Here is a 19,186-nt window from a genome sequence, read left to right on the forward strand (position 1 = left end):
CGTAGCAATACCACAATATAGAAACAATCTCTATAAGTAAAAGTCTATTAAGTATATTAAAATAATTGTAACTAAAGCTGCCAAATAAACTATAGTAACTAAAGCTGCCAAATAAACTATAGTAACTAAAGCCGTCAAATAATTGTAGTGGTAAAAGTATACAGTACTTGAGTAAATGTACTGGTTACTTTCCACCAGAGAGAGATAAATGGGAAGGTGTCTTTCCCAACATGGTGGTACTAAAGAGAAGTTGTCATCGTTTTTTTCTCAGGGTGACCTTAATCAGCTTTCGCTCTCAATCACTTATCCCAGAGGTCGTTGATAATTGGCTTTGGCAACATGCTATCTTCTACCCATTTAGGTGTAATAGACAATATATCCTCCCTCTAACAATATTAGTTTCAATGCAGCCTGAATTGTAAGATCAATTCTGGTCAAATGTTCTCGAGTCATGAGTTGTGTTTTTTTCTCCCCTACATGCCATTACTGTATTGAATTCTCTCCTCCTGGATTGTCTTCCAATTCTCTATGGGGAAATTGCACTTCCTGCATTTTGCTTTGGTAAATGTGGTACACCGCAGCCGCTGTTGGGCTGAAATCTTGCATGTCCAATACAGTTACTTTGGGCAAAGACATTTTAAATCTACCCTACACAATTTCAACCCATCAATAAGGCTATTCCATAGTTTAACTCCCAAAACTGAAACATTACATCTAGCTATAATATTAGCGATTGCTTTTTTACAGGTTTACAAAATAAATAACCTTAAATTATACTTGCCATCTTAGTTTAAAAAGACATTATACAAGCTGGGATCAAGACTTTTACTATTGGCACGTAATTTCCAAGGTTTGTACACCATATCTACAAATTGTAATGTGCAGGATTTTATGAATAATGGATTAGTCGATTCAAGGCTTTGTTTATTATTCTAATAGCTTTGTGATTTCTCTGTAATGTAGATGCGCAACCATATCTTAAGAGGCTGTGTCTGGTAATTTGAAGGCCTCTAGGCCTGCCCAGCACACATGTCAAAGTGTCCCTGATTTCTGTACAATACAAGTAAAATATCAATTACCAACTACAAATGCACATCACAACCACCCCTCTGCCAACCTGCAAGGTCCAGCCCAATCTTACTGAAACACAACAGGTGTCTTCATCCTTATGCAATCTAATTTTGTGAAGAATTGTGCAGCTTGCTGTCAAATTCATTTTGGTTTCTCTTACTTTACGTTTGAGAGAGAGATAGATATAGAGACAAAGTATGTTGCTTGCTATACAGTACAACCCAAAAAAGGGCTCCAGTCCTTAGATTTACCCTCAACCTCCAAAATTCAAATGTTACAGCTTGAACCCACATTTGGTAAATTGTCTCAAATGTACTCAACATACAGAGGTAAAGAATGAGGACCCAAAAAGAAGTGTTAAAATGTTTAATAGTCAGCTGAGCCTATAGACAGAAGGACTATTGGCAACAAACAACCTGATCAAGTTGTGCTGCTCAATTGGCGACGTTGATGCTCAGTCGGCATCTTAAGTTCATGGTCAGGCTCATGCATCTCAGCAACTTCATGGAGCTCATAATCTTCATGCTGCTCATCTTCAGGGGGCTATAAGCATCATGATCATGCAACTCATCCTACCCATGATCATTGGCGTGGTTGTCGTTCACCATGCTGCCGTCAGTCATGTTGCTGCCGTTGGGCATCGGGTAGAACTTCGGACTCATCTTGGGGACGGCGACGAGCGAGAAACTGAAGCCTGCAGACAGTCCGAGTTTTAATACAGCCAATGACTTGAAGCTCATTTCGTCACAAGGGAATAGCCAAATTGAAGTTAGAGCCATTCCAATATTTGTTGTAAGCTAGAGAACGAAGACTGCAATCAAACCAGGGCAGTGGGGGATGATTAGCTTCAATGTACATTTAAGTGCCAAGTATAGGCGTCGATGCACAGAATAAGCCACATTGGAAAGAAATTGGGCCTCTAGGTCTTACAATTATTAAAATTAAAGAAACACAATGTAACTTTGTTGTGTGAATAAAATGTAAGTTTGTCCAATCTGTATGGTAGAGTACTGCATGTTAATACAATATAACTCATACAAACTGTAGAGTTTGTTAATACAATACAACTACTTATCTAAACGTGGGGGCAGGTACAGTCCTAAAGTCGGCTCTTCGGTGCTACTGAAACGTTCTGACAAGCTGAAATCATTGGCACTACAGCGCCGAAACAGCGGTAAAATAGGAGTATGCATCGGCCCTTAGCAAACATGCACAATATCAGCACCCAGTCTCACTCTGACCAGAATGGAACAGAGCCTTAACTTAACGGTGCCGGAGATTAGCTAGTGACGGGCGGGCACGCACGCACGCACAAAACACTCTCTCCCCATGCCGTCGGCCTGGTGGAGACAATTAGTATAATTGGCAACTTCGCCAAGACCTTTCCAGTATGGCTATTGGCTGCTGTGCGTAAAGCCCATTAGGATACAGGAACTAAAATCAACTCAACAGACTGGAAAAACTTAAAATAAATTATCTGGAGCTGTATGGTGACATATAAAAGGAATGCTCCCCAAAACTATCAGGACAGAATGTTTAATTGTTTAGTTCAATGAATCTGCAAAAGACTCAAGAGCTACAATTTAATAAATGCACATATGAAACAAAGAAAAAAGCCTTTACCTTGGGCAAACCAAAGAGCCAGTGCAACTAGAACCAGATTGCAAAGGCTGCTTCCCATTGCTGCCACCGTTCATGTTAGAGCTGAGGAAGAAGTTGACTGGCTGGCCCTCCCTCATCAGAGGCTTTAAGGTTTGCTGCTGGTCCCACAGCTGTTCATGATCAGCATTAATGACCTGTCTGGCATTATTTGGATGGAAAGGTTTTGACTAAATAACATTTACGGACTATTCAGGAACTAAAATCAACTCAACAACAGACTGGAAAAACTTAAAATAAATGATCTGGAGCTGTATGGTGACATAGAATGAATGCTCCCCAAAACTATCAGGACAGAATGTTTTCAGAGTTGAAAATTGTTTAGTCCTATGAATCTGCAAAAGACTCAAGAGTCAAGAGCTACAATTTAATAAATGCACATAGGAAACAAAGCAAAAAGCTTTTACCTTGGGCAAACCAAAGAGCCAGTGCAACTAGAACCAGATTGCAAAGGATGCTTCCCATTGCTGCCACCTTTCATGTTAGAGCTGAGGAAGAAGTTGACTCACTGGCCCTCATCAGAGGCTTTAAGGTTTGCTGCTGGTCCCACAGCTGTTCATGATCAGCATTAATGACCTGTCTGGCATTATTTGGATGGAAAGGTTTTGGCTCAATTATAACATTTACTGACTATTCATGTTATGGGTTATATTGGTCAAAACGAATTATTCTCTGGGTTTACAAAAATCATATTATTTTAATTACACAATCTCCATAGCCATCTCAGCTAAACAGGAAACCGTATTCTACAATAAAAGCATGACTGTGCAGCATACAACTGCAAGTTAATAAAGTGCCCATATGCCGTGCAAATATCATTAAATTAAATAAGTTTTAAAACTATCTATATCTGACTTACTGAGGGTCGGATAAAGTGGCATCCTCAATTCCTCATTAACCCAAAGTAACAGAATTTCTTTTTTTGTTGATACAGATGAGCATGTTGACCTTTTTAATGTCTGTTATTATAAAGTAGAGTAGACCATGTCGAAAACAGACAGTCTCACTCTGAACACACAGGAAACAAAAGCACCCACTTCGTTACACCTGTGAACCTGTGATGACTCTGTTCTCAGATTCTACACATACCTGGACAGTGTGATGTTTGGTGATGTTATACTGTTGTATGTAGCACCACCTTCTGGTCACAAACGTACTGTACAGCTGGCATTCATTGCAGTAAGGGCGAGTACTCACTGAGTAGCCTAACCCCTAACTGACTACACGTAAACACAGTAACAGAGGTGAGCTGTGCCAGGGCTTCACAATATATTATTTAAAAAAATATATCCTGCATTTTTATTTTTTCGAATGTTGTTTCAATTGTTTTTTAAAGCAGATTTAAGGCTTAATTAGTTTTAGTTTAGTTTTTCAGCTCAGAAAAATTGTCTCTCTGATGATAACAATGATTGACTATTGGCAAATGGCCTAGCATGCTTCGGTGGAATAAAGGCATTTTTTGAAGAAATAGAAAGATGACAATAACACATGACACCACAAGTAGATGAATCAGTAAATGGCTTTATATTCCTCATATTAGTCTTGGGTTACACACAGTCTTATGGATTAAGGCAGTGGTTCTCAAACCCTTACATTTCAAGGACCCCGATAATTCTAGTGTACAAAAACATGTGTACACACACACACACACACACACACACATTTTGTATACTGTCAGAGTTACAGACCTGTATGGATGCATGTAGAACCCTCTCAAGGAAGGTCGAGGGTCCCTGAACCCCACTTTGAGAACCACTGGATTAAGGACACACACACAAAATGTCATATTGTCATGGCAACCACATAAGCGATTAAATTGATTAGTTTGATTAAATGTTACATCCCTATAATGCTCCCACCGGTTAATTGAGGAGTGAGGACACCCCCGTACCGTCAAACCTGACAGACTAAAAGGAGCTTGTGATGTGCAGTGACAATATGAAAAACACGAGCAGTAATACTCTGAAAAGTATAGTAGTGAATATGTGAATATGACTGATGATATCACAGTAATAATACCATACACAACGTGTACACAATATTACAGTAGCCTTCAAACACAAATACACAGTCATGAAATTCTACTTTGCCTGCTATGAGTGTGGCTGTATTACACTGACTGTATAATCATATATTTTCAGTGAATCCCATTTCATTTGGGTGGGCAAATCTAGACCAGTGGTTCTCAGAGTGGGGTCAGGGGAAGCCTAGGGGTAAGTAAGGCCTGTCACAATTATTACATAATCGCCTAATCGCAATTATTTGATAAAATCGCAATCACTTTTTGCATAATCGTCAATCGTTTCCATGATGAAAGATGTCCATACATTTTCAAACATTGTTCAAAATTGGCAGAAATAGCAGATCTACAAGCCAATTGTGACAGCCCTGCCTAGGGGTCCTTAAAGGGTCCAGCAACAAAATAGTTTTCACTATTATGTGGCTTAAAGTTACCCGAATGTGAGAAGGTATAATAAATACGATTATTATTATTATTATTATAAATATTCACATCATAGGTTTCAATTGCTCCACTGTTATATCCACATATGGACAGAAAATAATCTTACAACTAAACTAATCTTTGAGACAACCACTCATCTCAGCCCATTGTGTGCAGTAAAAATTAACCAGGACACGGGCGGAGAATATTTTGAACCACTTAAAATAATTTAAAAAATAAAATAAAAAGTCAATACCTTCTGAACATTTTGCCCAACATATTCCCAAAATAGGGATGCTTTAAGTGTTTAAGAGAATAACGGCCTATTCATATGATATTCCAGTTTTAGGTGATAAGGTGACCACCGAAAACTACATGACGTCATGCCACAGTGATAAGCGACTCACCACTCACCCAAACACATCTCTCTTGTTTTTACTAACCACCGTTTCCGTGGTCACCTTATCACCTAAAAGTGAGTATGAATAGGCCATAAGAGTGGACAGTACAAGGTTTGTTGCTTTCACCACCCTGTCACATTAACTGGATGGAAACATTTTAGATGCATTAGCAGTTCAAGTCAAATCAACCATATTTGTTAGTTATAGCACCATGAAGGTTCAATCTCTATAAGAACAACTTTAAAAACCTTGAAAAATGAATTTCATTATTTGTGATACCGATAAATAGGAACTTATTAACTTATCAAACTTATCGAACTTATCAAAACGAAGCATTTGTTTGATACACACGGCCCACACACCAGCCTATCGGCTGCCATTTTGTTAAGTGGTCAGATGGGTGGGCCACGGACACTTTTGAGATTTCCAAGCTAGCTAAGATCCAAGAAAAGGTTAGGATGGAAGTGCTGCTATAGTTTTTACATTAAAATCACAAGATTGCAGTTTGTTCTGAAAAAAAAAGAAAAAGTCAAGCTGAAGGTGCATATTATATTTGCATGAACACACAATTGGTACATTCCCTGGTAATATACGTTAAACACTTTGTTCTCTTTTCCCTGAGAAACTAAAACATAAACAATACTGGCCACTAGTGGGTGATTATTTATGCTGTTCAGTCAACAGTAATACATACTGTATCACTTCTTTTACGCTCGGATTTCACTCAAACCTAAATTCAGTGATCCATTTGCAATATAAAAGATATGAGACGAGACGAGAAGTCAGTGACTTTTTACATGCCCGGGTATTCTGAATGCAAAAGGCCTTAAATAGAATATAATATTTGACATTGAAATGGAACATTTACAGACCATGTAATCCACCAGATGTATGTATGCCTCATTCCAGATCATTATACTGGCGTGTCTAAACTCGATTCACAAAGTGTCGCATGCTGTGAGGCTGTAGATCAGCGTTTCAACAGCGACATAACGTTACATAACGTATATCGTTTTGTTTTCTCGTTGTCAGTATACAGATTACGGACGGTATCTGCTTTTATTGCAAACGAATGGTAAACAATGTTCACAATCATACTGTACATCAAACCCAGATTTCCTAGCCTGGGTTCCAGCCTGATTCGCTGCATTCCGTGACATTTCTGACCCGCGGAACGCAGCAGATCAGGCTGGAACCCAGCCTTCAGATTTCCAGGATTTCCTGATAATTACCAGAATACTGGTATGTGCACTGACGTTCTGTTTTTGTTTTTTCACGTTCAGAATTCAGTGGGCACCGGCAGGGTTGGGTCAAAGGTCAAGCAGGAAGTCATGCAAGATCACCACAAAGGGAGGTTGAAATGCTCATCATAGTTACTGAAGTAATACATTGATACTAATCTATACATATTTTGAAGAAGACATATTTACAGAACCAACTGTTGAAAGTTGCCACTACTACTATCGATATGCTAGGCTGGAGATACAGTCTCCTGTAGCAAGATGATCAAAGTTCTCTGCCTACCAATAATACGTCTGGCGGTGACATTTCAATTACATATAAAGGCTACTGGGTGGAAATGATTCAGTGATAGAAATAAAACAAAATGAACAGAACCAATCCTTTAGGGTGGTCCTTCATATCGGATGGTTGTATGATAAGAATGGACGGTAACATTACTATTTTAATTGTTTTGAGTATAACTGTACTTTACTTGAGTATTTGCATTACTCTTGAAATCATGAAGATTTCTATAACATCTTGGTTTTGTAGTTATTTATACAGCAATGCATTTATATAAAAATAAATATAGATATATACTTTGTAATTTGTACATTTGAATACTTAAAAATATTTATATATGTTTTAAAAAGCAGTAGTCGGTAGGCAGAAATCTCTGATCCTCTGGCTATGCTAAGACTATAGGCTGGAGGTGGACTGGCTTGTAAGGAAAAGTGTTCAGATGGAAGGCTGTTGCATGGTTGGTTTGCTTTAGACTTTTATGAGAGAAGCTGGCATTGAGGCGATTCAGTGAATGGTGGAACTGCTCCCCAATCAGAGGAGCCTTGTCCAAGTGTCCTTGAGAACTAGGGACTAAAAAGCTGAGCAAGCTGCATTCTGGGTCTGTCTCTCATCACCTCTGAAGGGCAGACAGCGAAACAACACGTTGCCTAATCCAATGGTCTCACAAGTTGCACGCCAAGCCTTATATATGCTTCATAGTAACGATGGCATCGTGCGCTGAAAATAGGAGATCTACACACTCACAGCGCATCACATGCATGAGCTTGTAGATCTATTTTAGGCATGCAACGCTTTCATACTACGGAGCTATTAAGTAATATGCAATGCACAATAAAGCAAAGGAGTGAGTGTGTGTGTGTGTGTGTGTGTGTGTGTGATCTTTTGTCTCAAACTAAAATTATGCAAATCCGTCTGTTGGCAAGGCCTTGAAATAAAAACTAAAGCAACCGTGTCACTCGAGGAAAGTTGCATATTTTCGAAACTAATTTGAAAATCATTTAAATTTTCCGTTGAGTGACATTGTTTTACACAGAAGTATAAATAAATCAGCTCTTGTTGTCTGAACAAAGACCCAGAAATGTTTGGAGACAACACAACACTGCCACCTGCTGAACAAAACATGTCAAATACCCAAAGGCCGGGATTAACTGGATTAACTGGCTCAACCAGAAGTTAACATGCTGTCACATAATCACTGTCACTAATCATGACCTCTATGCCCTCCCCCATTTCTGTTGCATAATACAACAGAAGTACCTAATAAATTAAAACATCGATTAATCACTTAAGCTCTATTGTGAGCTTTCAAAAAAAAGTTCGCTCGGCCACAATAGCAACGCCGGGTTCAAATTGGTTAACTTAAAATCATAGGTCCTAATTATTGACTGCTAAGAAATATTAAAAACACAAACTAGAAGTTGTTGGCCAATGAACATTCCGATTTGATTTTTGAGGAGTACGATGCATGATTATGGATCAACAGGACTGCATTTGATGGTGAAGCTAAAATCTCAAGTAAATTTTCAAGGCACACCTTGAGTTGGCTCTGGACTGGACTGGTCATCAAGTATGATAGATTGATAGATTACAATGTGCCACATAACTTTGGTTAATAAGATCCATCACGTGCAACGGTTGCTGCACCACTGGCTTCGTAGTGTATGATTTCTCTCCCTAGCTGTCTCATGCACACACACATACACCCGCACAAACACACGTGTCTCATCTCTCCTCCATGAGTTTCTTCAGACAGTCCACCACATCCTCTCCGCTCGCCCAAGGCACAACGTTGGCCTTGAAGTTGGCCGCGGGGCTCCGCGCCAGCTCCTCCAGGAGCCCGTGCATGGGGAAGCCCCTCCGGGGGAAGGCCGTGTCCCCGGGGCCCAGCGCCAGCGAGGGGCAGATGTCGTTGGCGCCGTCCCCGACGTAGAACACCCTCTGGAAGGGCGTGCCGCCCCGCTCGTGCTGCCGCCGCACCAGGTACTCCCTCAGGATGACCTGCTTGCACATGTTCTCCGGGCACCGCGGGCACACGTGCGAGTGGAAGGGCAGCAGGACGAGGCGCCCGTCCGCGTCGAAGCTTGCTGGGTTGCTGAAGACCCGGCGGAAGAGGTGGCGCGCGCCCGCGCGCTCCAGCCACGTCTCGATGAAGTACATGTTGGCGTCCGAGACCACCACCAGCTCGAAGTCCTTCTGGTGGCCGCAGAGGTACTGGAACAGCGCCGGCAGGCCCGGCGCCGGCAGTATGCGCTCCACCGCCTGGCGGATGGCGTCTTCGGACACACCGCGCTCCGCCATGTAGGCCAGCACACGCTGCATGTGCTCATTGTAGTGGCCCTCGCGGTACGTGTCCCGCAGCCAGTCGGGCAGCCGCTGTTCCGGCGCTGCAGCCACCACCGCGTCGTCGCTGCTCTCGTTGATGATGGTCTCATCGAAGTCGAACAGAACCAGGAAGCGCTGCTGCGACGCGGGCGCAGCGTTGTTGAGGTTGGAAGGGGCTGCCATGTTATGGCTCCTCCTGGCGTGGGATATCGGCACGATGGTGGACCGCTAGGGTGGAGAGGAGACAAGGATTGGAAAGATTTATGTCAGCAGTTATTTATTAGCCGTTTTGTTAACATTGGCTGCCAACTAGTTTATTTCACACCCATAGGCTGCCAACGACAAGACAAGACATCTCGTAGTTGTATCATTTTATATCAATATGAAACGGTTTCGGTAAAAATCTACTTTTCTGCTTGCACTAAAAAACACGGTGAAGCAGCTTTCTGCTTCTACGGCGTGGAACAAACTCCCACTGTACCTTCGTCAGGCAGCCTGTCTACAATCATTCTTAAAACTGAACAACTTGATTTCACTTGAACGTTTTAAAAGACTTGTAAGGATCCATTTGAGATCTAGCTGTACGTACTTGTTCACTCTGAATTGTTTCTTATCCTGTAATGTATTTGTGTTTATATTATATGTTATGTGTACTGTAATCAGGGCGTTATTGAAAAAGAGAGCTTGCTCTCAACTGACTTCTCTGAATAAAGTGTGCCTACTTACTTGAGTGCCTACTTGCGCGTTGCACGGCGTACTAGTGTGCAAGCAGAGCGCGCAATTATTGTCGACCACTACGAACTCTGCAGCAGCCTAAGCCCAGAACCACCTCTGCCAACCTGGTCAGCAGCCCATGACTCTGGTCTCCAGGAGTGAGGGGGAGGGTGGGGCTGGACATTGGGGAAGTGTGTGGGACAATGTTGTTTGAGGGGTTTTATTATTTTACGTATAGCAACCCTGTTTCAGAGTCTGTTGTTGTTTATGTTAGGAATGGAGTCTAAGATTTTAGTTTTTGCTTGGTATGGGGGGGGGGGGGGGGGGGGGGGGTAGGTTTCGGCTGGGGATTCTCACCAGCCTCAGTTTAACGAGGGGGGTATGTGAGATGGAGGATGACTGATTTAAGCAGTCACACCTGACACCTGACCTGAATAAACCAGTCTACTTAAGAAAGCTGCCCTGTGTTGTGTCCTTCCTGACCTGGGTAGTGAGTAGTGACTAGTCGGTCACAGACGCGACATACCAAAGCCTACATGGGTTGTGCAGTCGACGCACTGTGATTGACCAGTCGCTGTGATTGACAGCCTAAACCTAACCTTAACCTCAGTAAACTTAACTTGCCCGGGGGCGTTATTCATGTCCTCACTGTATTGCATTACTGCTATTATTTTAATGTTTTATGCCTTGCATTTCTTTTCTTTTCTCCATTGCTCTGTAAAGCACTTTGAGCTGCATTTCATGTCATGAAAGGTGCTATACAAATAGTTATAGAGCACCAAAGTCTGACGTCACTTTCAGTAGAGGGCGTCAGTCCACAGGTTAATGTATTTTTAAGTGGTGCAACCACTTCTACATCCAGCTTACAATGTCCGTGTGCCTGTTTGTGTGTGTGTACCCGTGAGCATGGAACGAGAGAAGTATGTGACATGGCTGCCACCTGCTGGACGCAAACGATACAGAGAAGAAATTGAAACGATACAGAGAAGAAATTGAAACGATACAGAGAAGAAATTGGAATGATACAAATTGGAACGATACAGAGAACCAATAGATGGGAGTTGCACCACTTGGTTCACACTGGTGTGATTTTTTTATTTGCATTGAAATCCCCATAGGGGGATTTTATGTCGCTTTATATAAGAACTGTGTTTGAAAAATAAACCGATCATCCCTGCCTTTCTATCAGGGGGGTGGCTGTGCGTCGTTAATGATACATATATATGTTCATATTTGATACAGCCAGTTTCTGGAGAAAATTGAATTAATGTGGCCACAAAAGCCTTGAAACTACAAGGGTATGTCACGCCCAGCTGTCAACACATTGCGTTCCTGAGATTCCTCTTTGACGTAAGCTCAGCTGTCAGTGACTCGACTCGTAGTAACCACGAAACATTAAATATCAATATATATATATATTTTAACTTAATTAACATGTCAGTTTCTGTTGTGTGACGGGCAGCTGCAGCTACACCCACCCAGAAATGTAGTCTCTGGGTTGTTTGACTCGTTTCTAGCGGTTATTGTGTTACTCTTTGGGTATATTTGTACATTCAGTGTTACGAAGGAACGAAGTGTCGCTCCGACATCACAACCGTGGTGTCAGAGGTGATGTCACCTCTGACATCACGACATTATAAATATACGCCTAGCAGGTTTACCAGTAGAATTAAGCTTGGAACTATAGTTGTGACTTACTCACCTTTGACTATTGAACCCATATAGCCTGCCTCAAGACCTCACATTTCTATCCCTTACTACTAAGCTAAGGTGGGACCTCTCTGCTGTAATTCCCAGACCATATCAGGCTCTTGATTTAGAGCCTCGGTTACACGATGCTTCACATCCATATGAGTGAAAAGGCCGGGATGATCGGTTTATTTTTCAAACACAGTTCTTATATGAAGAGATTTCAATGCAAATAAAGTGCCAATCGGCACAGGTCTCCACCAGGGCAGGTCAGGTTGTGGCCTCCTGGTGGCGCTATAACAGGCCGTTGAGGAATATTTGGTCGTTGGCATCCAGGGAGTGTGTGTGCAAAGTTTGGCATGGATCGGGCCAACGGTGCCAGAGATTAGCTGATAACGGACGGACGGACGGAAGGACGGACGGACACACGGAGTGCAAAACATACTCTCCCCCTAGGCCTGGCCTTCGGCCTGGTGGAGACAACCAGGGCAGGTCAGGTTGTGGCCTCCTGGTGGTGCTATAATAGGCCAATGTGAAATGGGTGCCATTTCTTAGAATCTGAGAAATCCAACATACTCGTTATTAGCCCTGGCCTGGTTGCTAGGCAATGCCTTGCTCACCCCCGCTCACACAAAACTTGTTTGCACATGCGTACACTACTGTTTTAATGGCGATCTTTAGACACTGTTTTCTCTGCAATCCATAACTCTTTTTTGTGTGAATAAAACATTAACCCTATTTCACAACCGTCTGGAACACTAGCATTCTTTTTGTTTTGTTTTGGGGGACAAATTGTTATGTCGCAGATCGGCTATTTTCGGCAAAGAGATTCGGTGTGGAGACAAATAAAAGATCGGACCTTATATTACTTTGACAAGAGGTATTGCGTTATGAAACTCAAAGGAACATATTTGGCATTCACATATGGGCACATATGGGCACTCTCTAGCTCAACACTAGAAATGTCAACGCTCACGCAGAGGGCATATCCCTGGGTAGGGCATGAACCTTACAGATTGTTCAATGTTCAATAGGATACTATGTACTTTATGTAAGCACTGATTACATGGTGCCTGAGGGCAATCAATCCCGTTCAATGGGTTTATACCATATATCATACTAACCATGTCACGTGTAACATCTTTGGACTGGGTCACAAGCTGATAACACGCTGACAATGGTTCCCACTTAACGCAGTACACCAGGGAGCAATCTCGGATGTGTCCCTTTTATTGTCTCCACCAGGCCGAAGGCATGTGGGGAGAGTATGTTTTGCACTCCGTCCGTCCGCGTGTCCGTCCGTCCGTCCGTCCGTCCGTGTGTCCGTCCGTGTGTCCGTGAACAGCTAATCTCGGCCACCGTTAACCCGGTCGATGCCATATTTTGCACACACACTCCCTGGATGCCAACGATGAACCTCTGCCCCAAACTTTCCAGAACAGCCTGTTATAGCGCCACCAGGAGGCCGCTTTGTGCAAAACAAGTTTTTGCACAGTACACCTACAGATTTGGTCCAAACATCACGCAAATTGGTACACAGTCTCTCTAGAGCCATTCAACGAAACGGGTCTTTCAGATTTATCAGACTCCATCCTGATTGGTTAAGATTGGCTTCCAAAGTTCACAGGAGTGCTCAGTTTCAAACAAAATGCTGCAAATCATGAACACATCGCGTGATTTCCTTGAAATTGTGCACCCACATTCCCACTAGGCCGAGGACGAAATGCCACATGAACAATTTCAACTCAGCCTCAAGGTGGCGCTATAACTGGCCGAAAAGTGTTTTCACCTCTAACTGCACGGATCTGTGGATAACCTGGTGGAGACCTGTGCCCAGAAGGGCACTTTTTCTAGTTCTCTATATGTCTGTCTTTGTTGCTTTTATGCCCATATGTACAGTTATCTCTAAATGGTAAATGGTGTATCTGGTAGTGCTTTTATCCAAAGCGCTTTACATAGATTGTGTATTACATTCACCCATTTAACACACACATTCATACACCAATGGCTGTGGAACCATGCAAGGCACCACCAACCTGCACATCGGAAGCAATTGGGGTTCAGAGTCTTGTTCAAGGACACTAGACTCTAACTCTGGGGGAGCCTGGGATCAAGGTCACGGTAAACTTTATTGTCCACAAGGGAAATTTGTCTTGGGCTTTCACCCCAGCTACAGCCACACATAAAACATCAATGACAACAAAAAATACATTACAGAGGAAGACACAACATTACACAATTGCACACATGATGTGGATAATCTAGCCTCACGTAGTTACCGCTGTTTCAGAGCCTCGTTCAGCATCTTAGTTGATTCTGATACAAACTATTTTTTAAATCGAACTGGGAACCTTGCGGTTCTCCGAGCCATTATTTCTTAAGGCTCAAGCTCAAGATTCCTCAGGCTCGCCGCTCAGACAGATTTTTCTCTGTCAGTGGCCCAACTTCGTGGAATGAACTCCAAAACTCTTTAAACTGAGCTCCCTGCCATCTTTCGGTCAGTTCAAAGGAATGCTCCAGAACATTTTTCACAGTGATTGCTCCTGCTTCAATTGATTTATTTGATTTTGACTGGTTGTTCTGCATAATGTTCCTTTGTAATGTATCATCGGCTACATTGTAAATGAGGGCTTTCCCTCAACTGTATTTCCAAGTATAAATAAAGGTGATGAGATAACCGTCCCAGTGGCAGTAGCCTTATCTGTCTGTGACACACACAGGAACACACACGGAAAAAGGCGGAACACAGAAGTCAATAAAACAGGGACATAAACCGATAACGCGCCACTCCTTACATACTAAGTAATGAACGTGTGCTACAGCAGGGTGCCCACATGGAGTCTCAATTAAAGTCCACAGGGCTCACACGAGTGACACGACACAGGAAAGGCTCACACAGGGCAGGGCAGAGGCCAAGACTGAGACACTAGCAAGCCATCATCGCCAGTACAATAACTTACATTCATTTGTGAACCAAACACACGTGGTATGAAATGACTGTTTAAAAACAGCAGGTACAATATTACTATTAATAATTAAAACAAGATTAAAAAGATTCTAAAATTAGGATGTTCTCTTTGACATGCTTTGTTTACTGTTTGATTGTTCTCCCTTCTCCACAGTCCCTCCTCTGTTTCTTCTCCCTTTGTGAACCACAACAAAAATGGAGCTTGCACAAAGTCGAATTCCGTTTCCACCCACTTCAGTTCTCTATGCCTGAACCTGTGATGTGACAACAATGTTTATTCTTGATTCTTTGAAAATGGTCAACAATAAGTGTTATTTCATCAATGCTCACTCACTCCAGCTAACAAAAGCCAACAGCCCAGACAAATATTCACACCCTTGTCAGTGTATACAACTATACAATATACATGCGATAAATCATGAACCCTGCTAGAATGGTTCTATAGTATAGTGCAAGCTGTGGTTGTTTTAAATCATGAACCCTGCTATGGTTCTGTAGTGCAAGCTGTGGTTGTTTTAACTCCTAGTTTGTTCAAGTGAACCTTTGCAGCAATGAAACAGACAAAAAGGTCCAGACCATAATCCATGTCTTGTAATGATAATGAATTAAATAAAGGAACAGCATGTTTAGTTTACATGATGAAAGGAAGGGATAAATATTTAGTAGCAGGAAGTTGCAGCAGACAGAACGCAATGCAAGCAAGCAACCACAAAGAAATCCATGCATGTCGATTCTATTGCTTTCTTTTATCTAAACCTTACAGTCTATGATCTAAACCCATAAACATGTTGACAAAACGAGTCCAAACTTGAAGAATCTTTTTTTATAGGCTACAATACACTACACTCCAAACTAGCTGTCATCAAGAGTGGTGGAAAGTAACTAAGTACATTTACTCAAGTAATGCACAAGTACAATTCTGAGGTAGGCTACTTTACTGGAGTATTTCCATTTCTGATATATTGTTCTATTCCACTTTCAGAGGCAAATATTGTACTTTTTACTCCTCTACAATAATTATTACTAGTTACAGTACTTTTCAGACTTTTAATAAAGCTGATAAAGAAGCTTACAGCGCATATTGCATAATTGCAATACATGTGCAGTGAGGTTATAGATTGTCTGTTTTATAATACAAATAGGGCTTAAGTGGCTAATGATCAGTTATTGTCCAATAACATGATATATGATTCTGAAAATTAGCATTTTGTATAATGAGTAGTTTAACATTGTATATTTTGTACTTTGACTTAACTACTACCTATGCAAGTAAGGTTTTGACTGCAGGACTATTAACTTGAACAAGCCACTGTATTTTTTACCGTGGCTTGTTTTGTGTGTGGTATTGTTAAGAAATCTGAGCATCTAGGCCTACTTCTTCCAGACCAGCACTGATAAATGTTTAAAAGCAGTATAAGTAAGCCCATGCACACACACAGACGGATCTGGAGCAGAGCCATATTGACATAAGGAGATAGGTTTCAGGGACAAGGAGTCCAGTGTGTTGCAGCAGGTTGCTTGCAGGCAGCAGAGCAGACTTGCTGTAACTTGAGTTAGGAAAGAGGGCAGGGCAGATAGCTGTTACATCACTGCGTGTCTTGACCATAAGTGGACCAGCTGAGAGCAGGACACACCCATGTATACTGTATATGGCACATGATACCGACATTAGCCTCTCTAGTAGTACACATACCGGTAGTTGACTGTCAACGCCCCCCCCCCCCCCCCCTTCACTGCAATTCTTCATTGCTGATTTAACTATAACTTTGTCTCAGAAATGTACAAAATGTAAACGACCAAAGGGATCTCAGTTTGACAGAGTGTACAATATTATAGTGTGACAACATTAGGCCTACTAGGCTACTGTTTACACTAATGTTACATTAGTGTCGGTTACAGCCAAAGGCTCTTTGAATTAATCGGCATAATGCTGCGTTTAGTCATGTGCATGGCTTCGCTCGATCAGGCAATTCAATCCTGGAATGGCAAATATGAAAACACGTTCAGTCGTTCACAAAGTGCAACTTAAAAGTAGCCTACTAAATAATTAATTGCTAAAAAAACAAACATAAAAACGACATAGCCTATAGGCTAATTTGTCCGACCAAACGCAAAAATGCAGAGCGAATTTTGCTCGATGTTCGTCGTTTTTCTACGACTCCACACAGCTTTCTCTCTGCCTCTGCTGAATAACAATAATAATAAGCTAGTATAAAGGGCTTGTTATTGCAGCAGCCTGCATGGCGGTGGGACAACAACAGTGGCATTCTGGTGGTGCTCTGCCGGGTACAATCTGTCAGTTGTCAAATACCACGACACACACACACACACACACGCACACACATGCACACACGCGCGCGCGCGCGCGCGCGCGCACACACACCTCCTCAAACGCATTATGACAAAACCACACTCTTGTTATTGTGCCAGACAGTGCAGTCAACTGAGTCAGTGCCACTGCCACCAACAACAGCAGCACTGTGCATGCAGTTTGTATTTATAGAAACATGATTTATATTTACAAGGCTTAGCTGAGCCGTCTAAATTTAAACTCTCGTTCCCTTGCAGAAGCGATTACCCTTGACAGTGTTGACACAGCGTCCGAATCCTGACCTCACATGCAGCGCGCAGCTGATCTCCACCAGTTCATTGATCAGGCTTTTTCTATATTTTATTTATTATTTCTATATTTTGGTGTGTCAGTCAGTGACTGCATGTGCAGCTCAAAGACCCAAAAAGCAACACTTTACGCTGCAAATGTCAAATCACACAGGCTGCCTAGGACAGGCAACTCTCTTTAGATCTCTCCCTCTCTCCAAATTGAACCCTATATTAATTCGGGTCTGTTAACTCTGCAAGTCTGCATGAGCTGAACCAATTAACCAACCAATGAACCAACCAAGGACCATTTTGTACACTCGTACTGTCTGTCACTTTCGGAGTTAAATTAACACGGAGCATTTTGCAGTGTAAATTGGGTTTGGGGTCCTGAGTGGACAGAGCAGCTGAAACCACATCCGATCCTATCATCAATGGGTTGATGGGGACTCAGCTGGGAGTCCGTGGTCACTGGTGGCCTAATCCTAATGCACAGCCTATATCAAACGGATTCCAATTCCATGGCTTCCTAAAATAAAAAAATGTTGAAAATCACCGATACTACACAGCTAATATAATAAGTTAACCTAAAAACCTACCAAATAATGAGTGTGTTCGTCCCCCGGCCGGCCGGCGGGCTTTACCGCAACCTCCTCGACTTCTCCTGCTCTCTGCCGCGATGCGGGACGCTGCGCTCGCTCTCTCTCTCTCTCTCTCTCTCTCTCTCTCCCTCCCTACCTCTCTCTCTCCCCCCTCCCTCCCCCCTCTCCCCCTCTCTCTCTCTCTCTCTCTCTCTCTCTCTCTCTCTCTCTCTCTCTCTCTCTCTCTCTCTCCCCTCCCTGCCTCTCTCTCTCTCCCCCCCCCTCTCTCTCTCTCTCTCTCTCTCTCTCACTCTCTCCCTCCCTCCCTCGCGCTGTCTCTCTCTCCCTCCCTCCCTCTCGCTGTCTCTCTTTCTCAATCAAGTGCATCAGATTCCATACTAGAGTTATATAAGAATATAAGGGTGCATCCCGCAGCTCCCACTTGCTTCAATGGGGAGCCCCGTGAATGACGTCATCCGCTGTCGTCCAATGACACGCCGGGGCAATTTAAAGGAGCAGCTCCTTAAGGTCTTAAGCCTATAAGGTCTTGCTTTTTGAAGTCTGATAATCAAGAATTATGTAAGGGAAGAGTCTGATGTAATACAGCACGTTGCTTACATAATTGACAGTTGAGCTGTTGGACCTCAAAGTAATAAAGACAGACATAAATGTATATAATATAGGGCTTCAATTTATCAGCCAATGAGTTTATGAGTTTGTTTCACAAGATGTTTTGGAGAGCACTGATGGTAGTCCCAGCCTACATGGGTAGGCCTCACCATACTTAGGTGTAGGCTACTGTGAAAAATAAGGACATTTTCTTAGTATGCACTTATTCACCACTCACTTAGTATTCACTTAGCTTAGCTATTCATTGACTTAGCATTCACTGACTTAATATGATTTCAGGAGTGTTGGCACTTATGTATGCATGTATGGAGTGTATAGTGTAGGCTACAAAAAATGAAATAGCTTCAGCTGCCTCTTTGATATGCTATACTATCTTTACGAATGAACATACTATTACAGACACAGCACACGATTGATTGGTTGATTGATTGATTGAAAAATGTAAGTCAATACAAAAACTGCTATGAGGATAAACCATGAAAAGCACTAAGACTTGTTTACATCAGGGTCCTCCTCCATCTTCTATTCATCAGAACATTTAAAGACGTACAAATATACACTTCTATGGAAAACAGGAAATCATCAT

At 42.3% G+C, this 19,186-nt stretch overlaps 1 protein-coding gene across 1 annotated transcript; it reads right to left on the minus strand.

The window, feature by feature from the left end:
- Positions 1–4,235: 4,235 nt before the first annotated feature.
- LOC310874017 (putative phosphatase phospho1) lies at positions 4,236–18,109 on the minus strand. Its single transcript, XM_083786677.1, has 2 exons — positions 17,989–18,109; positions 4,236–9,648 (listed from the first exon to the last, which is right to left on the minus strand). Exon 2 carries the CDS (start codon positions 9,601–9,603, stop codon positions 8,821–8,823), a length of 783 nt encoding a protein of 260 aa, XP_083642803.1. The 5' UTR covers positions 9,604–9,648; positions 17,989–18,109; the 3' UTR covers positions 4,236–8,820.
- Between the last annotated feature and the right edge of the window lie 1,077 nt (positions 18,110–19,186).

This window comes from Protomyctophum parallelum (genome assembly GCF_964188405.1).
Source record: "Protomyctophum parallelum genome assembly, chromosome: 17".
NCBI lineage: Eukaryota > Metazoa > Chordata > Actinopteri > Myctophiformes > Myctophidae > Protomyctophum > Protomyctophum parallelum.

What these genes read in the sequence shown, in the direction of transcription:
- LOC310874017 (XM_083786677.1), bottom strand. Translation starts at nt 9,603, where the DNA reads ATGGCAGCCCCTTCCAACCTCAACAACGCTGCGCCCGCGTCGCAGCAG.